The following is a 19,145-nucleotide window of genomic DNA, read 5'->3' as shown; positions in this document are numbered from 1 at the left end:
TTATTGTATCTACAAGCAGGTACCTGGACAGAAACATAGACCTGAGATGCACAAAAGATCTCGTGGTCTTCCCTGGCCTCATTTTGGTGCTGATGAGAGCACAGCAGTGCAGTGGTCTGAAAAATCTCTTCTCAGATACAGGGCAGCAGTGTCATGTTGAGAAGAACGGGTACCTGCGGGAGCACGTTGTGCCAGCGCCCGCTGAGGACCTCTGGGGGTGCCGAAAACGAAGCGAGTGGGTGGACAGCGAGAAGGCTGGCTGTTCATCCGTGTTCACTTGTCTGCTTTTGCGTTGCAGGTGGATTATGATCGAGCGCAGCTGGTCGTTAGCCCACCGCTCTCTGGATCGGACACCTACCCCAGGGGCCCAGTAAAGCTACCTCAAAGTCAGAGCAAAGTCAGCTATTCAAGCAGCAGCTACCAGTACCCTCTGGTCTACCACAAAGCATCCCACTATCACCAGCCATCTCTCCAGCCCAGCTCTCCTTATATTTCCACCGCCTCCTACCCCAGCTCTCCAAGTATCACGTCAAGTGCTTATCCTCCGCCCAGCTGGGGATCCTCCTCAGACCAGCAGCCCTCCAGGGTGTCCCACGAACAGTTCAGAGCTGCCCTGCAGCTTGTGGTCAGTCCTGGTGACCCCCGGGAGTACCTGGACAACTTCATCAAGATCGGGGAGGGCTCCACGGGGATTGTCTGCATCGCCACCGAGAAGCACACAGGAAAGCAAGTCGCTGTGAAGAAGATGGATCTCAGGAAACAGCAGAGAAGGGAGCTGCTCTTCAATGAGGTACGCTGTTTTGGGTGGTGCGAGGGGTTTTGCAGCCGGTAGGTTCAACAGGAGACGTGGGCCAAATGGCAACCTCAAGAGCCACATTAATCTCTTTCTAAAAGAGGTGGTGAGTCCCATGTGCATCTATGCTGTGTAAATATTGTATAACCGTACCAGTTTCAAATGAGCTACATCTCCTGGCTTTAAACCTGTAATGCGGTGGGAAGTCACAGTAAACAGCTAATCAATCTGTCAGCCGGTCCGCGTGGCTATCGGGTGCACAGACGTAGCCCAGCTGCCTTTTTCTGACTGTTTGCTGGTGAAATAGTTTGTTCTTCCGAGATGGAGGATCCAAACTAACCAGACTATTCAGGCACCGTATTCTGGCATATACGTGCTTTTTGTTTCCTCCCTCCTTCCTCTCCTAACCGTTAGCAGTCCCTTTGCTTTCTTGATGGTTACTAAGCACAGAGCTGACAGTCCCTTTTTCATGGCACCATCTGTGTTAATTCCCACGTCTCCTTTCCTGAGTGGTTACAGCCAGTTCAGAGCCCACAGCTGCCTATGGAAGATTGTTTTCCCCATGTACATTATTTTAAATTTAAGAACACTGGTTTTCATTTGCCAGTTTTTCACCCAGTTGTTTGGTGCTGAAAGTTCCTTCTGCAACTCAAAGAGTTTCTCCTTTTTTACTTCTTAGTCCCATAAAGAAGCTAGTGGTGTGTGTTCTCAACTCCCTTTTCGAGATCACTTATAAATATGCTGATCAATGCCAAAAACACTGCAGGTCCCCAGGGAAACCCTTGTGAGAACTAACCTTTTGCTTCTGTCATTTGTTTCCTGTATTTTAACTCTAAAAGGATCTTCCCTCAGCACGTAACAGACTGGTTTCTTTAAAACCTTTAAAAACTTAATATTTTTAATTAAAATATTAGTTTTTAACAAACTTCACACAGTTGTCCTTTGCACAGTCCATGCCTCCACTGGGTATTTTGCCTTTGTTTTGCCTCTGCTGGAAGACTGCACTGGTTTGCGTTGTGGTAGCTCTAACCAAGCATCTCTTGAATGGTAACATCTTGAAGCAGGTCCTGCATGCTGTGCAGGACCAAGCTGCTTCCCTGAAACGCTCCAGTCACTCGTGTCATCTGAAAATTTCTTTTCAGCGGTGCTGAAATTCCTCAGTCTATAATGAAGCCTTCCCTGGCTGTTGTTTTCTCTCATGATTGCCTTTCTGACGTCTGTCAGTACCACGTGGCCGTGGTCGCCACCTTGGCCGGGCTGCTGTTGCTGTGGTCCCAGTTCTGTACAGTCCCTTTTAGATGTGGGATTTGAGTCATCTTATGAATATCCCCTATATTACCAGCATTCTGTTAAAATTCTGTGCAAAGTACCATTCGATACATGACGAAGATGGCTTTTATGGATTGAGCAATTGATCAGCTCAAAAAAAAAAAAAATCTGTTGTACTGAAGGCAACTGGCAATAAAAAAGCAATGAAGTAAACAGTCCTGTTCCTGCAGTCTGAAAAAAACCCAATTATCTACCACTTATAATTTAGCAACTAAAGATTCTTCCTTCTTCCTAATGCATTTACGATGACTGTTATTTTTATGTAAAAATATTGATTTTATTTATGCATTGGCATAAGAATTAGGAAGGATGTGATTCATAGCAGAACCTTTACTAAGCACAAAAAGTACAGTGAAAAAAAGGTCAAAACAAGTATCAGATAATGCTTGTAGCAATTCACGTATCATCGTTTTCTTCCTCGCAGGTTGTAATCATGCGAGATTACCATCATGAAAACGTGGTTGACATGTACAACAGTTACCTTGTTGGCGATGAGCTGTGGGTTGTGATGGAGTTTCTGGAGGGCGGCGCTTTGACAGATATAGTGACTCACACGAGGTGGGTTGGGTGTGCTGCGCCGGGGACCCGCAGCGTAAATCCTGCAGCGTAAGCCAGGCCAGAGGGAGGTGCCGCGGCTTTCCTTCGCGGATGCCTCCGGACCGCGCCCGCCGCACCTCACCGCCTGCTGAGGGAAGCTGGGTACCTCCTGGCTCTATATGTGTATTTTTAGATATATATTTATTGCTGTATATTTGTATTTACATCCAAAATACATATATATACAAACATAAAAATACATACATGCGTAGAATATACATACACGGAAAATACATATACAAACATATATATATGTATGTGTGTGTATAGCTCTGTATGTATGTATGTGTGTGTATGTATATACATACGCTTTTATATATATACACACGCACATACTTACACTGTAGCATGCTCACTTTACCAGCATAAATAAGCCACTGCAGATGAATTCCTGTCAGTACCAGCATTTTTTACATACAAGGGAAAGAAACACCTGAAAGGGCTTGCTGGTAGCTGGGGATTTGCTAACGCTTTAGGAGGTGGTTTAGCAGCAAAGCAACTTTTATCCATTAGTTCCTCAAATGGCAAAAAAAAAAAAAATCTTCTTTTCCCTGTTTGGTGATCTGTATGGTTGTTTTTTGTGGTCATAACTATGTCAGTTGTACGGGTGATTTCTCTCCGTACTCATAACCCACGTAACCACAATGTCAGAAATGTTAACTGCAAACCGAGCCTAAGATGTAATGGGAAAAGTATTTTTATATCAGAATATTTGTGCTTACGGCAGAGCTTGTTTCCATATTTCAGTTAATATTGCACCTTTAAACGAGGCTATTCGCCAGCACGAAAGCTGTAGTGTATGGAACCGCTCTTCCTCTTCTGAGTGCGGACATCACGTTTTACAGCCCTCTTTACATCTGCTCTTCACTCATCTTTTCCTGATAAGTGGGATAAAATGAGATAGAAAAAAGGAAGTCTTTATTTAGTTTCTTCCTCTTGAATTAAAAAAAAAGAAAAAAATCCCACATCATTCCAGTGGGGGAGTATTTAGGTGAGCAAGAAGAAAAGCAAGGAATAGTAAATTAGAAAAGTTATCTCCTCTCGTAGTTTAATGGTGCTCTTAGATCCTACCAAAAGCAGAGTTGGTAACACAGGTATTTTATTTTCTAGTGCTGCCTTAGCTGATGTGCTGAAATAGATCACAATATTGCACGTCGTTTCTTAACTCCTGCTCCCCAAAACATTAAAAGCTCTGCCTTAGATATTTCTGACAGGAGTTTAATGGCAAACAGATGTTCCCAGGACACCACTTCTTACGAGCTGTCATCTATTTTTTTACTCAAAATAGTCTTTCCTTAGTCTTCCGGGTTTTTTTTTTACATTGCATGACCTTCCCTCAAAGATTTTGCTAAAATACTGCAAACGGCACACAAAGTTAAAGCAGAAAGCTCCACGGGTGTTTTTCTGCTCACGTAACAGGGATGCTGGGGTCGTCCAGCAGCGGGGCCGCGGGGTCCGGGTATGCCACCCATCCCGGCCATCGCGCTGTGGCACACAGCTTCTTCCAGAACGGGGTTTTGCACGCGTGTACAGAAGTGAGGACTCTTGCTGTTTATTTTTTCTACTGAAATACCCTGAATATTTTTATAGAAGGCATAAAAGCAAAGAAGTGCTCTCGAAGAGCTGCACCCAGGGCCTGATGTTCTGTCTGCACAATTAAGAGTGGGTTTTTTTCATATTTATTCCCTGCCTGTTCCCTGTTTCCATCCCAGCAGTGATTTACCCTCCTTGGCAAGCAATAAGTTTACCGTAAATAAGGCATTTCTGTTATTTCCCAGAGGGAAACGGGCTCACTGTAACACACCACATCACATAATACACTCTGCTTTTTTACTGCTGTAGGGAGACTTATCCAGACCTCCTTGCAGCGTTGTTCCTCACTCCTCATCTCCCCTTTTTCGACAGAAATGGGACTGGAGAGTCACCCCACAGAGCCATGGCCTAAAAGATCCCCTGGCTGTCCCTGTGCTGGCGTGAAGGGGGACTTGTGCCTCTTGGCTCCAGCTCCCCTTTCCTGCTCTCTTCATTAATGCTCAGCTCGTTTCTTCCACCTTCCTGTTTCAGGATGAACGAGGAGCAGATAGCGACTGTCTGCCTGTCCGTCCTGAGAGCCCTGTCCTACCTGCACAACCAAGGCGTCATCCACCGCGACATCAAAAGTGACTCCATCCTTCTCACAAGCGACGGGAGGGTGAGTGCCCAACGTTTCTCCTGCCATCTCTTGGGGCTGGCATGAAAATAGCTGTACACGTTCAAAGTGACACTGACTTAAAAAAAATAAGCCAGGCGTGTGAAACCAAGGAATATGACCTGTGAACAACTTGTTAGAGAGCTGAGTCAGAAAAACAGAGGCCTGGCCTTGGCCGGTGATTGACGTCTGCGCTGCACGCAGAGTCCCTGGGGGGGATCGGAGCTGTCAAAAGGCAGTGGCAGAAGAAACTATGCCACATGGGTGATGGTTAGGTGACGGGAGACCTTTTACGCTGCACCGCTCCTACTCTGATGCCTCTCAAAAATATTTTCTTTTTACTACATTTAGTTATCCTTTAGTTATCAAGCTTCTATACATTTGCTCTGTTTTCCCAAGCTAGTTAGGAGGCTAACATCAATCTATACGAATAGGAAAGATTCTGCATTCCTGCTGAAAAACTCCTCTGATGGTGAGAGTAGCTTTTGCTGTAGGTACGCTTACAAGAAGCTTGATAATACCTGTCCCACACTTCCATTTACTTGGATGGGATGCTGCTGTCAGTGAATTGCTCTTTCTTTGTGTTATTAATGAGTGGGGAGAGAGGGAGAGAAAATGCTGCGCAGGACCTGCACAATAAGCAAAATAAAGTTTGCATGCAAAAAAATACTACTTCGGCAGTGTTCGGTCCCAAAGAAATTGTTATTCCCTTACAAGGAGAAAGGTGGGTTTGGGCAGCGGTATTTCTGGGCATATGCAGCCGTAGAACTTGAGGCGCCTAGAACTTGGGGCACCCAAAGGCTTAGGTGGAGGGAGGCAAATCACTCTTAACTAGAAGACCCTAATTTCTGCTTGAGTGAGGCACTACTTTGCATCTCACCTTGTGGCCCTGTTGGGATAATTTGAGTAGAAACTAATGCACTCATGGCCAGTGAGTCCCATAAGCAGGGCTTTAAGGGTCTTTAAGCAAGACTTAGCGGGTTGGACTGAGCCCAGGAGCACCTGGTCAGTCTGGAACCAAACCTAGACCTTCTCCTTCAGAAGGTAAAACTCTTGGCTTCCCAGGCCTGGTCTGATTCCCTAATCAAGGGCTCGCCTTTATAATTTGATTCCCGCTTCACCGAGGGAGAGGGATTTTCTTCCTGCAGCGGTCACGGGCTGCTCCTGTTAATCCGTTGGGGGAAGAAAATTCCACGTGTGTAGGAGTTTTTCAGTTGCAATTTCAATCCATGCTGCTGAAATAGCATCTGATCTGCTCTCGGGATCTGCATACAGTGCCTCATTATACTCATTACTCCAGTACTTATTATCTGCATTGCAGATTTCTTCATGGCTGTGTTGTGCAATTATCTTTTTTTAGAAAATCGTCTTCTTTTACGTACTCGAATGAGCAATAGATACGCAAAACCTCTTGTGCTCCTACAAAAGAAGATTGGGCTCTGCTTCCAAAATATGCATTATTTCTCCCATTCTTCATGCTGTAAACTGAAAAATACATTTAGCACAGAGAACTTGGCTATTATTGGCTTTGTTTTAGAAATACCAACAATCATCTCATAATTCTGTTAAAAATAATACTCTTAAATTTTAAAAAAAAGTAATGTCTGTATGAATCAATGAAAGAAAACAAATCAGTGCTGATAATAAAAAGCTGGTCTACACAATGCGGGGATTTATGCAGCTTCCCGCTTCAGTCGTCCTGGGGCTGTTTGGGCTCGCTTCGTATCCCCAGGGGCCGAGTACGTGATGGGATACACGGCTTACGGACCTCGGACATGGGTCACCGCTGCACTGTGTACCTGGAGGTGATGGGGGTTAGGCTAATGTCTGGGAAAACCCTTATGATAGCTCCTAGGCCTCCAAATAATAAATACCTGGGGGAAAGAAGAAAAAAGACTTTAGCCTTAAGGAACAAGCTGCTTCAGGAGGGGGGTGATGCCTCCGACACTCAGACCAGCTTGTAGGTTGGAGGAGTTTTCACCTTGGCGTTGTACAGCAACGGGGAGGGGGAGGCGATAATTTTCCGTAATTTTTGTTGTAAAAAAAAAAAAAACTTGGCATAAAAGTATGAGCAGGCACATGATGCAGCAAGAGCTGCTCTCCGGAGTGCTTGTGTATCCCATTATTTCTATTTCAGGTCACTGCCACAGCTACTCAAGGACAGTACCGTCTTTAATTCCCGAGTTCCCAAGCAAGGCAGCAGGTCCCCTTATCTCGTACAACCATTTTGGGAGAGTCTTGTACCCTTCCCTGCCTTCCCCAAATTAGCTCCTCTACTACATCAAGAAGACAGTTTCTTTAGTGATAGTCCACAGTGTGAGGTCCTGGTCTTGAAAAGTAATTGGCAGGGGTATTGCTTTTTGTGAGTGTTAGATCATGCTCTCTGTGGTGAAAGAAAATGGAGTGAAAGCCACTTGTTTCATCTGTTTTCTGGCAAACTCACAGATCGCATACCTGATACAAATAATAGGAGTGGTGTGTATCACTTGAAATAGGTATATTATTGAGTATCAGTATACATACGTAGACTACAAACATGGGGTTTCTATATATATACACAATAATAGATTCATTATAAAGCACTGTTATTTCAGAATTTTTTGCTTTCCTTCTATTTTTTAAATATTATAAGCCATTTATCACCTCCGCATCTTTTGCCGGTGGAGAGGCAATGAGCGAGCTATGACAGGCGATCTTATTAACAAGCACCACTGCCACTCTCTCCTACTTCTTTCCCTTGCCTTCATTTTCATGAGCCGCGCGTTCCCCGGGCTGTATTGCCGTCTCCAGCCGCGCTTCCAAAACTGCTGCTGTCCTGTCCCAGGCAAACGCTGCAGCTCCATCCCTGTCCCCCAGGCCACAGCTGGAGATGCGCGTCTCGGAGGCGTGTGGTCTCGGAGGAACCGGCCTTGTTATTCACGAGGGGCTTTTTCTTTTACTTTTCAGATAAAATTGTCCGACTTTGGGTTCTGCGCCCAAGTGTCAAAGGAGGTCCCCCGGAGGAAGTCGCTAGTTGGGACGCCGTATTGGATGGCGCCGGAGGTGATATCCCGCCTGCCCTACGGCACCGAGGTGAGCACAGCCGGGCATCGCGCGGACCCAGAGCAGCTCTTTTCCCTCTGCGTGGTGCCTTGGCCAACCCATCAGAACCGCGCAGTTCAAATGCATTTACACCGATACGCCAAATAGCAGCAATTATGTTTGCCCCAGAGTGCTACACTGTGGCTCTTTTTAAAGTATTTCTCCAAGACGAAGTCGTTAAATAACGACTCCGTTTAGCGCACTAAACAACGTAGTGCTTTTACATATTTTAGCTTAGGGTGCTGTATTAAAGGAAACCGGCATCATTTTCACACCATGAAAGACCCTTTGACGATCTTTACTATCGGGCCTGCGAGCTGGAGCTGCAGTTACAGGTGTCTACACCTGCGTATGCCAAACCACATGCCCGTGCTGCACAGCCAGGTCACAGCAGCATTTGCACAGACCTGCAGCAGAGATCCGCTCTGCTGTCAGCCAGCTAAAGCCTGAGACCCCCTTCCTCCGGAGGAGCGCCGGCAAAGGCAGAGGCATGGCCCTGCAGGGTCCCAAACACAGGAGCCGGCTGGGTGGGTTGGATTGCCCCCTCTGTCGTAGCAGTCATCTCCACAGCGGCTCATTCCTTGCAGTCATCGCTCTCATTAGTTGAGAGACCGGGGAGGGGAAAGCGTATCTGTGGGAACTATTTTAAGCACTGCCAAATGGTCTGAAAAAGGCAATTCCGTTTTTATCGGAATCCTTCAGATGAGACCAGAAACGTGGGGACGCGGCAGCTCTGCAGTGCCGTACCCCATCCGTTAGGAAGCTCTGAGTCACGGCACTTCTGCGCTGCCAGCCTGGGAAGAGCAATCCCCTCTCCCGCGCTCAGCCGTGACAGTGACTCACGCCTCCCCAGCCAGAGACGCGGCTGCGTTTTCTCCTCTGCGTGGTGAGGGGAGTCGTCTTCGGCTCAATAGTGCCGGTAGTAGCAGCTGCAGAGAGCAAACCTGCAGGACAAATATAGATACAGATATAGCTGTAGCTAGAGATACATTGACGCACAGATACACGCATACATATACATACATACATGTATGAGAGAGGGGGGGAAAAATGAGCCCAGGGCTGAGGGGGAGACGCTGCATCTTCACAGAGCGCGGCAGGGAGAGCACCCTGCAGGCACTGACGTTCGCCCAGGACGTGTGGCGTTGCAGAAGACATTTCAGGGATAATAACATCAGCTATTATTAGCCCATTAATAACACTGAAGGGATTATAAAGTGGCTGAACTTACAGCTACATTAGGTTTCCCCACCAGAAGGGAAAGGAAAAGAAAAAAAAAAAAATTTTTAGGCCAGTCCTAAAAAAAAAAAAAAAAAAAAAAAAAAAAATTTTTTTTTAAGCTGGAGCTGAATCACTTTCCAAAGGGATTATCTAACGTGTTACCTGTGCTCGCTGGAAGTGGGCCCGGGTGTAGTAAGTGCTTGTGTTTGCCTTGGGCTTCAAGATTCAGGGGAAACAGAGTACCTGATTTCACAGCAGCTGAACTCCTCCGCTCTCCCACTAGCTGCACCTTTCTGCAGCACTGCAGAGCCAGCCTGGGGTAAATATGGAGTGGGTGCAAATCAGTGCAGCTGAAATGCAGTGCATTAGGGTGCAGCCAGCTTCTTGAACAAGTGTCCCAGTGGACAGCACCTCAACCAGCTGCAGCCCTGGGTTTGGAAGTAGTTTCTAATTTACTACTTCTTACTGCTCAGAAGAAAAAAATTGTTGTCAGCTGGTTAAAAAGAAAGCTTTGCAGTGACGGCTCACCAGACTGTTGGCTTTTAGACTGGACGCAGACAGCAGGTACGGCAGCAGGAGCCAGCTCGGAGGTTTGCGTGAACCCAAGCTCTGAGCCCGTTAGCCCCTTGCTGCGCTGCCAGCGGTGTTTATGACCAAACTGTGTGTTGCAGGTGGATATCTGGTCCCTGGGCATCATGGTGATAGAGATGATAGACGGCGAACCTCCCTACTTCAACGAGCCGCCGCTGCAGGCCATGCGCCGAATCCGGGATAACTTACCGCCCCGGGTGAAGGACATGCACAAGGTCAGACTGTCTGTAGGTGATGAGGGTCTTTCCACATACAAACATTTATAGCCACACGTATCCACGCTCAAAGGATAAATTCCATCTTTAAGGCCCCTCCTTGAGCAGCAGGTCCTACGTAGGGACGTAGCCTTTTTTTTTTTTTTTTTTTCCCCCCGGCCCTGGCTTTGCTTTTGCAGCAAGTGATGGCAAAGGGAGCTGGGCAGAGCCTCGTGCTCCCTGCGCTTCCCACCCTGCCCGAGGACCAGAGGCACGTCAGCCCTGCTGCAGATGGGTTGGTGCATCCATGCCCAGAGCCAAAGCCTTCGGGTGCCTCCCATTTTGGGTGTGCTTCTAGAAGTCAGACCTGAGCCCTCTGCATATCTTAATGCTTTTCTCACCTAGTGCACGCAAAGCTATGCAGTGTGTGCTGTTCTGCACCTCACTGATAGCCAAATTCTTTCAACATTAACGGCACGTAGAAGACGTGCGGCTCAGTACATCTGTTGCCATAGGGAAGCTCAGTGCGTCCCTTTTGTCTTCCCAAGAAAAGCAGTGTGCACAGACCCAGTGTAGGCTGGAAACGGGTGTCTGTCTTTGTCCACCCTAACGCCAGTGCCATGTTGCAGGTCTCCTCAGTCCTCCGGGGCTTCTTGGACTCGATGCTGGTGCGGGAGCCCTCGCAGAGAGCTACGGCACAGGAACTGTTGAGACACCCGTTTCTCAAACTGGCTGGGCCCCCTTCTTGCATCGTGCCCCTCATGAGGCAGCACAGGCATCGCTGAAGCCGGCGACTTTTCAGGAGGTGGTCGGTGCAGAGTCTGTCTAATGGCCGCGCAGGAATCCCGGCGGTTGTGTGGGAACCACGGGCAGGGATGAGTGAAACCTTGTGGAGGAAAACCAGCCCTGCGGAAATAATGCGGTGTATAAAAACCCAAGGAGGTGCTCTCTGGGGCTGCGCGGGACCGGGGAGCGATCCTGGCCGCCAGCCGGGTGGCCACGCTCCGCCGTGGACCGTCGCTCCCCAGCGCTATCGTCGTCTCGGCCATCCAGGCAGAAGGCGCCAAATGCAAACAAGGTTGGAAAGATAATTAGTAGAGGATAGCACAGCCAGAGTGAAACACCAGAATTTTATTGCAGGCTACGGCACTTCTATTTCAGAAGAACACTTTTCTGACAAAAAAGCACTTTTTATCTCAGTCATAGCAGCGCAATGTATTTTGCAACAAATTTGTAATTTTCTGTACAGTACATTTTGATAATTTGCAGTACTTTGTCATGTAACTGTTGTGTTAGTTGAAGTAATTTAAGTGTACCTTCGCAAGAATTTGAGACGATAGTTTCCGACTTTTTTAACCCTTTTGAAAACAGAAAAGAAGAAAAAAAAAAAAAAAAACCACCTTTAGGAAGTTAGAAGGTTTTGCAGATTTTCCGTTGGGGTGAGGAGAGCGCTCGTCCCGCCATCACGGCAGCCTGAAGAGCCAAGGATAAGTGATGCCTGTGACGCAGTGGCCGTCAGAGCTGCTGCTGAATGTTAGCAGTCGTCAGGCTCTCCCTCATCTCCCCGTCTCGCCAGCGGTGGGAGCTAACGCGTCCGGCGTACCCTTGCTCAAGGGTCATCTGCGCACGCCGCGGCCGTCCCGTCGTTTCGTGCCACCGCAAGGCCAGTTTTGTTGTCACAAAAAATCTCCGTTATTTCTGTCACGCTCTGGAAGCGGAAAGGGGCGGCAGGAGCCCGCCCGCCCGCCCAGCGGGCATCCTCCCGGGCGCAGACAGACCCTTGTGATGCGTTACGAGATGTTTGCCATATAGAAGTCGTGCTGCTGTCTAGACCTTTTTGAATGTTGATGCAACAGTTGACTACTGCGGTACAATTTTGTGTTATTTGTTGGATGACTTTGCATGTTAACTGTAGGCCTAAATAGATTTGCCTTTAAAATTTTTAGAAGTGCTTCATAATTATTTCAATGATAAATGAATTTTATTTATTAATGATTAGTTCTTTTTAATTATGTATAATACAAAAGCCATGTTTTTCAAAAGTTTGTTTTTCTTACTGACCTCATTTTACGATCTCATTAAGAAACACAAAGCCAATTTTGTGAAAACACAGTTAGTTTCTTTCTTATTATGGAATTTCATAGTGAATAAATTAATTGTTATTTATTGTAGTAAATTATAACCAAACATCTAAACCTGGCAGGAGCTGTTGCTTAAAGGTCTTCCTCCGGGAGAAAAGAGTTGCCAATAGTAAAGAAGCTCCTTTAGTACTCTCCTTTAGTACTGCCCTTAAAAAGTTAAAAAATATTTGAAGGGAGAGAAAAAATTAAAAAAAAAAATGAAAAGAGGAGATAAACATGAACTTGAACATGGAATAAATGTTCCTGCATCTGGGTGTCTTACTCCCCGCTGCTTTCTCTTCTTAACCCTGTTTGCACATTTTAAGACGACACTAAAGAAAATGTGTCCGGCTCCCGCCGCCCCGCCGCAGACCCGCTCCCGGTGCCCGCCCGCAGCCACCTGGCCGAGCGCGCAGCGCCCACGGCCTTCTGAGGGCTTTGCTTCTATTTTGTAGTCTTGACAACTCAGGAAAACCGGCTGCACCAGGAAAGGCAATGACCTACAGGCGAAACTCCAATGCTAGCCACAAAAGGAAACTTTTTTAACCATCTTTGAATAAAAAAGGGGTTGGGGTTGGTGGGGGTCTTTTTCTTCAATATTCAGCACATTTTAGGCTGTACAAGTGAAGAATTTTCTGCAACTTTCTTATCATTAGATACTTTAAACAGTATTCATCGAGTTTACTGAAAGTTTTGTCGATTTCAAAGGTTTTTTTTGTGAACACCAGCTACTGGTGAGACAAATGCACATGCAAGTTAAATAAATTAATTAATAAACGCTTTCATTTTCAGTGTGTTTTTTTTTTCCCCCATGCCTTGTTTGTGTTTTCTGAATTTGACTCAATCACACGGTACCAGACGAAGCAAATAACAAGAAAAAAAAGACGGTCCGTGTATATATGTGCGAGATGATACACACACACACACGTGTATATATATATATATATTAAAAAAATATATATAGTGATTTATGAGCTGCCCCTGGTGATTTTGAAGTGTCAGCGGCCATGTCTGTGTTGAAAGGCAGCTGCTCCGCCCTGGCCCCTGGTGCCCGTCTCGGCCGCGTCCTGACCGCGGGGTGGGGAAAGCCCAGCCTCAGTGAAGGTCGTGGGCTGAGCTCCAGGACCGTGAGGGCTTGGGGTTAGGAAAGCCACTGATCCAAAATAAAACCTGTGCCTGCCCGCCAGCCACGGGGAGCTGGCAGTCAGGAGTCGATGGCTGTACGGCTGTGAGAAAATAGGTTGGTTCGTACTTTTTTTGATTGTATTTATTGGTTTAAGATAGTCAAAGAGTGATATGCTGCTGTCCAGCTATAAGTTTCCAAATTTAGAAGACCTCAAGAAAAGAGTATGAGCATCAATGACTTCCCCTCCTCCTGGCTGATGGCACAATCGCTGCATAAACACCTATGGTGAACTCCAGGACATGAGTCACAATAAGAAGCCTGAGATTCTGACTGTGCCTCTACCCAAAATTAAGAAAAGAAAAGAAAAGAAAAAAAAAAAAAAAAAGACTTACCAGTTGTCCCAAGCACATCAGACTTAACAAACAAGGACCAGCAGGTTGGAAGAGGCAAAAGAGCCCCTACACGACTGGGAAAAAAAAAAAAAAAAATAAATCTTGCTGTAAAATAAATTTGCTGTAAGGAGGAAAGTGCAAAGGCTTAGGGTGTGCAGTGCAATGGGGCATGGCAAAACCAGGCAGCCCATGAGCTAAATACATCACCAAAAAAAACCTAAAGTGAGGGGAAAAATAATGGAGGGAAATAATCGTTCAAATCTGTATCATCGGCCTTTGCAAAAACCTTGACGTGGGAGACTGACTTAATTTCTTTCTGGCACCTTCCAGCTCCCAAAGAGGCCAGTCCTGATCAGCCCTGCAGCACCCATTTGTCATGCACCAGCCTCCCCTCTTCTCCTTGCACAAAAAGAAACCCCTGCAGCAGAAATCAGCAGTGTGGTTTGTCAGGCTGAAGCAAATGATGTAGTTGGAGAAATACTACAGAAATACCCATTTCAACCCAAGATACCATGATTTAGCCATTCCAAGAGGTTCCCCCCCAAACACACACACACGTGCACACACATACATACACACTTACTTATGTTAGAAAAATACACAACTTCTCCTCTACACACAGAAAAAAAATAAAAAACCAAACCACCACCTTCATGGCTCAACCCAAGTTGGCAGCGCCGGCACTGGAACCCCCCAGACGTCCTGTCGCAGTCAGTCATACAGCACAGAACATTTTGAGAAGTGATTAGCACACCCACACACCTCCACATGTGAGGTTACCCCCCCCCCCCCCCACCTGTTGAAACATTTCCACCTTGCTTTCCTTGCCCCCCCCCCTTTTTTTTTTTTAACTTGGCCTTAATTTTTGGCTCCTAACCATTCAGCTCTCTTGCCTAGCAAAAACATTCCTCCCAGGCTCCCCAGCAGCAACATCAGTCAGCTAATGAGTCTACGCTATTACTTGCTCCCTTAAGCACCTTCAAGTCTTATAAATGAGGTTTTATATTACTTTCAGTTGCTGACATCAGTAAATTATTCAAAATGCATTAGCCATCACTCAAAAAAAAAAACCAACCAAAAAAAAATGCTTAACGTTGGCTGTTCCACCCACAGCACTTCAAATAGAGCCAGAGCCAGCCAAAAAGCAGGGAATAACCATGGCCTGTTACCTTACACAGTTGACTGAGCTGCGTTCATCACCCTCTCTGCAAATTCGTTCCTTGGGTAATCTCTGTAGGATCTTCCCAGGTCTTGTCTCCTGCAACCTGATGGCTCCCGAGCCCTCATCCCGGTCCCTGCAGTGCCCACGCTGCAGGAGCAGTTTCCTCCATCACTGTCACCTCGTGGGCTAGGCAGTCTTGCCCTTGTTGGGCATCTCAGCAAAAAAACATACACTCTTTAGTCTTTTAGATACCCGATGTTGGGAGCATCCATTCACCCAGAAGACGTCTTCATCTGCTCCACCGGCTGAGGCTGAGCCCCGCGTACGGCCGGTTACTCCAATGCATTTATTCCTGCCTGTCACTAAGGAACGATGGCTTTTTCTGAGGTCAACAGCTCTAAAAGTATTCACAAATACTCATAATTTTAGTAGCAGGGGCATTTATTGGCTATGTAACTCCCCTCCTCAGAAATACATCAATAATTTATAATTAAAGTTCTAATCATAAGTAAGTACTTTGTAAGTCATTCACAGCTGCTTTAGTAAGTAAGTGCTTAATTATTACAGGTCCTTATAGAGCTCAGTAGGTTGACAAGTTTCTTCTATTTATCCACCTTCTACTAGTGTGTTCATAAACATCTATTAAAGCAGAGTGTTCAAGTTTGCCGCTAGCTCATGACAAGCCATCGATGAGTGAAAGCTAAGTATAAAATGAAATCACAGTCGAAGTGCTGCCATCCTCAAGATGCTGCTGAAGTTTGATAGGCAGGAGGGAAGCTGGATGGCTTTTTTTAACCTCTCATAACTAATTTTTCAAAAATAGGCTTGGAAAGCTTAAATCAATGGAAAATGCAGGTCAAATTCAGTAAATAATTGTTAGCAAAAGGATGGAAATAATTAAAAGATTCAAAGGGTTTTCTTTCAAACTTTTTCTTTAAACAAGATACATCAGTCGGGGGCACAAGGCAAACTGTCATTGAGCTGCAATTATTGTTCCTATTTCCTTTCTTCCCAAAAAAGAGAGGAAAACCGTTTCAGTCCAACAAGAAATTATTTTCTATCTTAATTCAGAAAACAAAGAAATTACTTACTGTATTCGTGCAACTCTGTTCCGGATAGCTTACAGATGCTTGCAGCCTGAAGGCGATGCTGAGCGCTAGCTAAGGGAACCCTCTATCACCCGAGGTGAAAAGCAGCAGGTACATGGTACATGGGCACGGGGTTCAAGAGCTGCATCAGCTTTTGGAGGCTGTCCTCTCGTCAGATGGCCGATGCCACCGCTTCAATGCATCGGCCAATGCTCAAGCAGTGGGATCAGTCAAGGACGGCTTCCTATGAGCGGTGAAGGCAATGCTTTCTTTGGGTGGCTCTGCTGTGACTGCCCTTACGGGGTCACTGCAGGTTGAATTAAAATTAGTTTGCAAAGTCAACCATAAATTAGCAATTTTTTTCCATCTCAAATACCTGTAGATGTTTGAGAGAGTCTCCCCGTTACAACAGGCACGTCTTGCTCGCTTTCTGAAAACGAGGAACGAACAACATGACCTACAAGGGGCTAAAACCCACCAGCAGCTTTACTTGAACAAGACACAACAAACTCCACCTGCTCTAAAAACCAGCCTTCCTTCAAGGTCATCCCTTCATTGGGTTAAAAATTTGGGGGGCATCAGAAATCAAAAACATTTATAAAAATGCTACACTGTGCGTTTCTTTATCTCTGTAAACCTTCCACTAAAGGCAAGTGGAAGGGAAGAAGCTCTTTTTTACGTCATCCGTTTAAAGTTTCAATATCCAAGTGGATATGCAACTAACTCAAATTTTGCAAAGAAAAAAATCCAACGCCAAAAGAGGGATAGGTGCTGAGGAATGTGAAAAGAGGGAAAAAAAAGCCCTAATGGGCTCTCCTAGAGAAACAGACGGCACAGGGGAAAACCGGGACCCTCTTCCTTGTTTCCATCCACAAAGCCCTTCTCTTCCCCCATTTTTCACAGACAACATCTCAACTCTTTTATCTCTCTACCCATTCTCAACCAAACCAGCAGAAATTGCTCCTCCTGACAGCAAAGAACTGCAGCTCATTGGGAAGAAACCAGCTGGGTGGGGACCAGCCTCTTATTGACCGGGATTTCTCCTGTCCGGTGCCATTTCCATCCCCATCCCGCCACTGTGTCCTGCCCCCCGCTGCTCACCCACACAACCACGCCATCCCAAGGGCTCGCTCCTGCAGCCACCTTGCCGAAATATGCTGTGAAGAAGACAAATGACAAGGGAGGGGGCTCCTTTGGCATCTGTAGTTCAGCTGTTTGCTTCCTTTTTTACTTTATTTTCTTTTTTTTTGGATGTCAAATAGAGGAGCAGATGCTCCAGGCTGACGGGAGCTGGCTGGGAGAGCCTTTCTGGCTGGAGGGCAGAGAAGAGCAAGGCAGGACAAAGCTGATAACTATGGCCCCTCTCTATTAAGGATGAGCCTTTAATCCTTTTATTCACCCTCCTGCTACCTATGGCTTTTTCTGGCTCTCTCTAAAAGAACCTTTTCTTTTTTTTTTTAAATAATAATCAGCTCATTGTAGGCAGTGGCACTTGGTCAGCCTAAAGCCCGCCCAGGACACTTTCACTGGAGTTTTAAAAGAAAAGGGCAAAGCCATAAGCATCATTAGCGCCATAATTTTGCTTCTTGCATACAAATGAGAAAACAAAACGCGAGCGTAACAGAGAAATGAGACCAGACACAAGCCAGGACTAAAGGCAGGCTCTTGCTGCATCCACCTTAGTTTTCACCTTTGACAAAAAAAACCCTCATAAATTTTGGAGGAGGCTGCAGCATTAAAAAGCAGTTAAGTTTCTCCTCTTCCACTTCTCAACATTGAAATTACTGTTTTTCTTGGCCTATTACCCTGTTTTTAAACTGACAGGGGACAGTTTGTATGCATCCCTGTTCGGATCAAATCAGTTCAAGAAGAGCAAAGGATTTTCCATACCCTAAACAAACACGAGGTCTGGACTAACTCTTGTTGCGGTAACACCGGGGCCAAGGGAAGTCAAAGGTTTCGGTGGGAACTGGATGGGACCAGAGTGAAACCCACCATCGCCCACAAAACACATAGGAAAGAAACGGCCGAGAGATTTGAAGAATATTAGAAATAGCCAACAAATCACAGAATACCGAGCCACCGCCATGTCTTCACCAAACCATCTGCACCAGAACACTGCTAGAATAAATCCTACGTTTCACATCCATTCAGACCATGTCTTTTTGCACCGATTCCATTAGATACCATGGAGTTAGTAAAAAGCACTATATCATTTCAAAATAAGAAGGCAAATCATGTATTATATATGTGCATGTTTTAATTAATTTTAAAAATGGTCTACATTTAAGGATAGATTTCAAGGGTTTCCTTATATTTTTTTCTGTTACATTAGATTACACCTGAATAATCTGCATAGTAACTTTTAACATTTCTGTTTTCTTTTTTTTTTGTTTCATTGTGAAAATACCAGTTGCAGGTAGCAATGTAACATCTCAATGACAATCACAATACGTGCAGGATGTCCAGCCAGAAGCATTTCTCAGTTGACTCGCAGTAGCATGGCACTTTATAATTTGTGTATCAATACTCTTTTTTTATTATTTTTTAAGTTTAATTCAGATGTGGCTCAAGAAGCAAAAACAAACTTTCCTCACTCAGCCTCAAGCGTGGGGTCAGCTCCTCAGCTGGCTGTGATCTACTACACTGGATTTACTCCAGTTTATACCAGCTTGAGGTTCTGGCCTTTATTTTTTTTTTATTTTATTTTATTTTTTTCCAAAACACACCTGTATTGCCTTCATGCTTTCCTTAACATGAGTGCAAACATCAGGAATGTGGTCTGAGTCCCTTCATTAGAGGGCCTGCCCTGCTCCCTGCACAGACGTGAACGGAGAGGGCTGAACGCTGCCAAGAGCGGCGCGCTGGGGAGGTAAGAGTCCCGCGGGGGGCGGCGGGGAACGAAGGGGGGAAAAAAAGAAAAAAAGAAAAAAGCTAATTTTGCTCCAGTGTTAAACTTGACATGTGAAGCATTTCTGTTTCCAGATGATCGGCCCAGCTGCTTAAGAAGGTATTCATATCACCTACTGCCACAGACAGACTCCTAAAATCAGATGCTCCGAGTCTTCTTGCAGAGACAACTATGTCTCTGCACTGACTATATTAAAGCCTAACCTTAACTTGTGTGTCTCCACGAAATACCCACGGTTAGGTGTTGTGAATACCATCTCTCGCCCCCCCCCCCGTAACCTTTCCTCACCCTTAGAAAAAAGTGCTTTTGCTTTTTCTACCTGATAAACATTTGGGCTGCTCAATCCTGTCCC

General features: G+C 45.7%; 1 protein-coding gene across 3 annotated transcripts in view; it reads left to right on the top strand.

Moving 5' to 3' along the window:
* The window catches only part of PAK5 (p21 (RAC1) activated kinase 5), a gene marked incomplete at both ends in the record, with an annotated part of 172,196 nt that extends 161,417 nt beyond the window's left edge, over positions 1 to 10,779 (top strand). For all 3 annotated transcript variants that reach the window (XM_082305228.1, XM_082305229.1, XM_082305230.1), the window contains 6 exons: positions 299 to 790; positions 2,547 to 2,680; positions 4,784 to 4,910; positions 7,854 to 7,979; positions 9,881 to 10,015; positions 10,624 to 10,779. In XM_082305228.1, the coding sequence (XP_082161354.1) occupies positions 299 to 790; positions 2,547 to 2,680; positions 4,784 to 4,910; positions 7,854 to 7,979; positions 9,881 to 10,015; positions 10,624 to 10,779 (1,170 nt within the window). The remainder of the gene's footprint in view (positions 1 to 298; positions 791 to 2,546; positions 2,681 to 4,783; positions 4,911 to 7,853; positions 7,980 to 9,880; positions 10,016 to 10,623) is intronic.
* Positions 10,780 to 19,145: the final 8,366 nt, after the last annotated feature.

The sequence above is a fragment of the Platalea leucorodia genome (assembly GCF_965183815.1).
Source record: "Platalea leucorodia genome assembly, chromosome: 3".
NCBI lineage: Eukaryota > Metazoa > Chordata > Aves > Pelecaniformes > Threskiornithidae > Platalea > Platalea leucorodia.
Note: the sequence above shows the minus strand (reverse complement) of the source record. Positions and strands in the feature narration are given on the sequence as shown.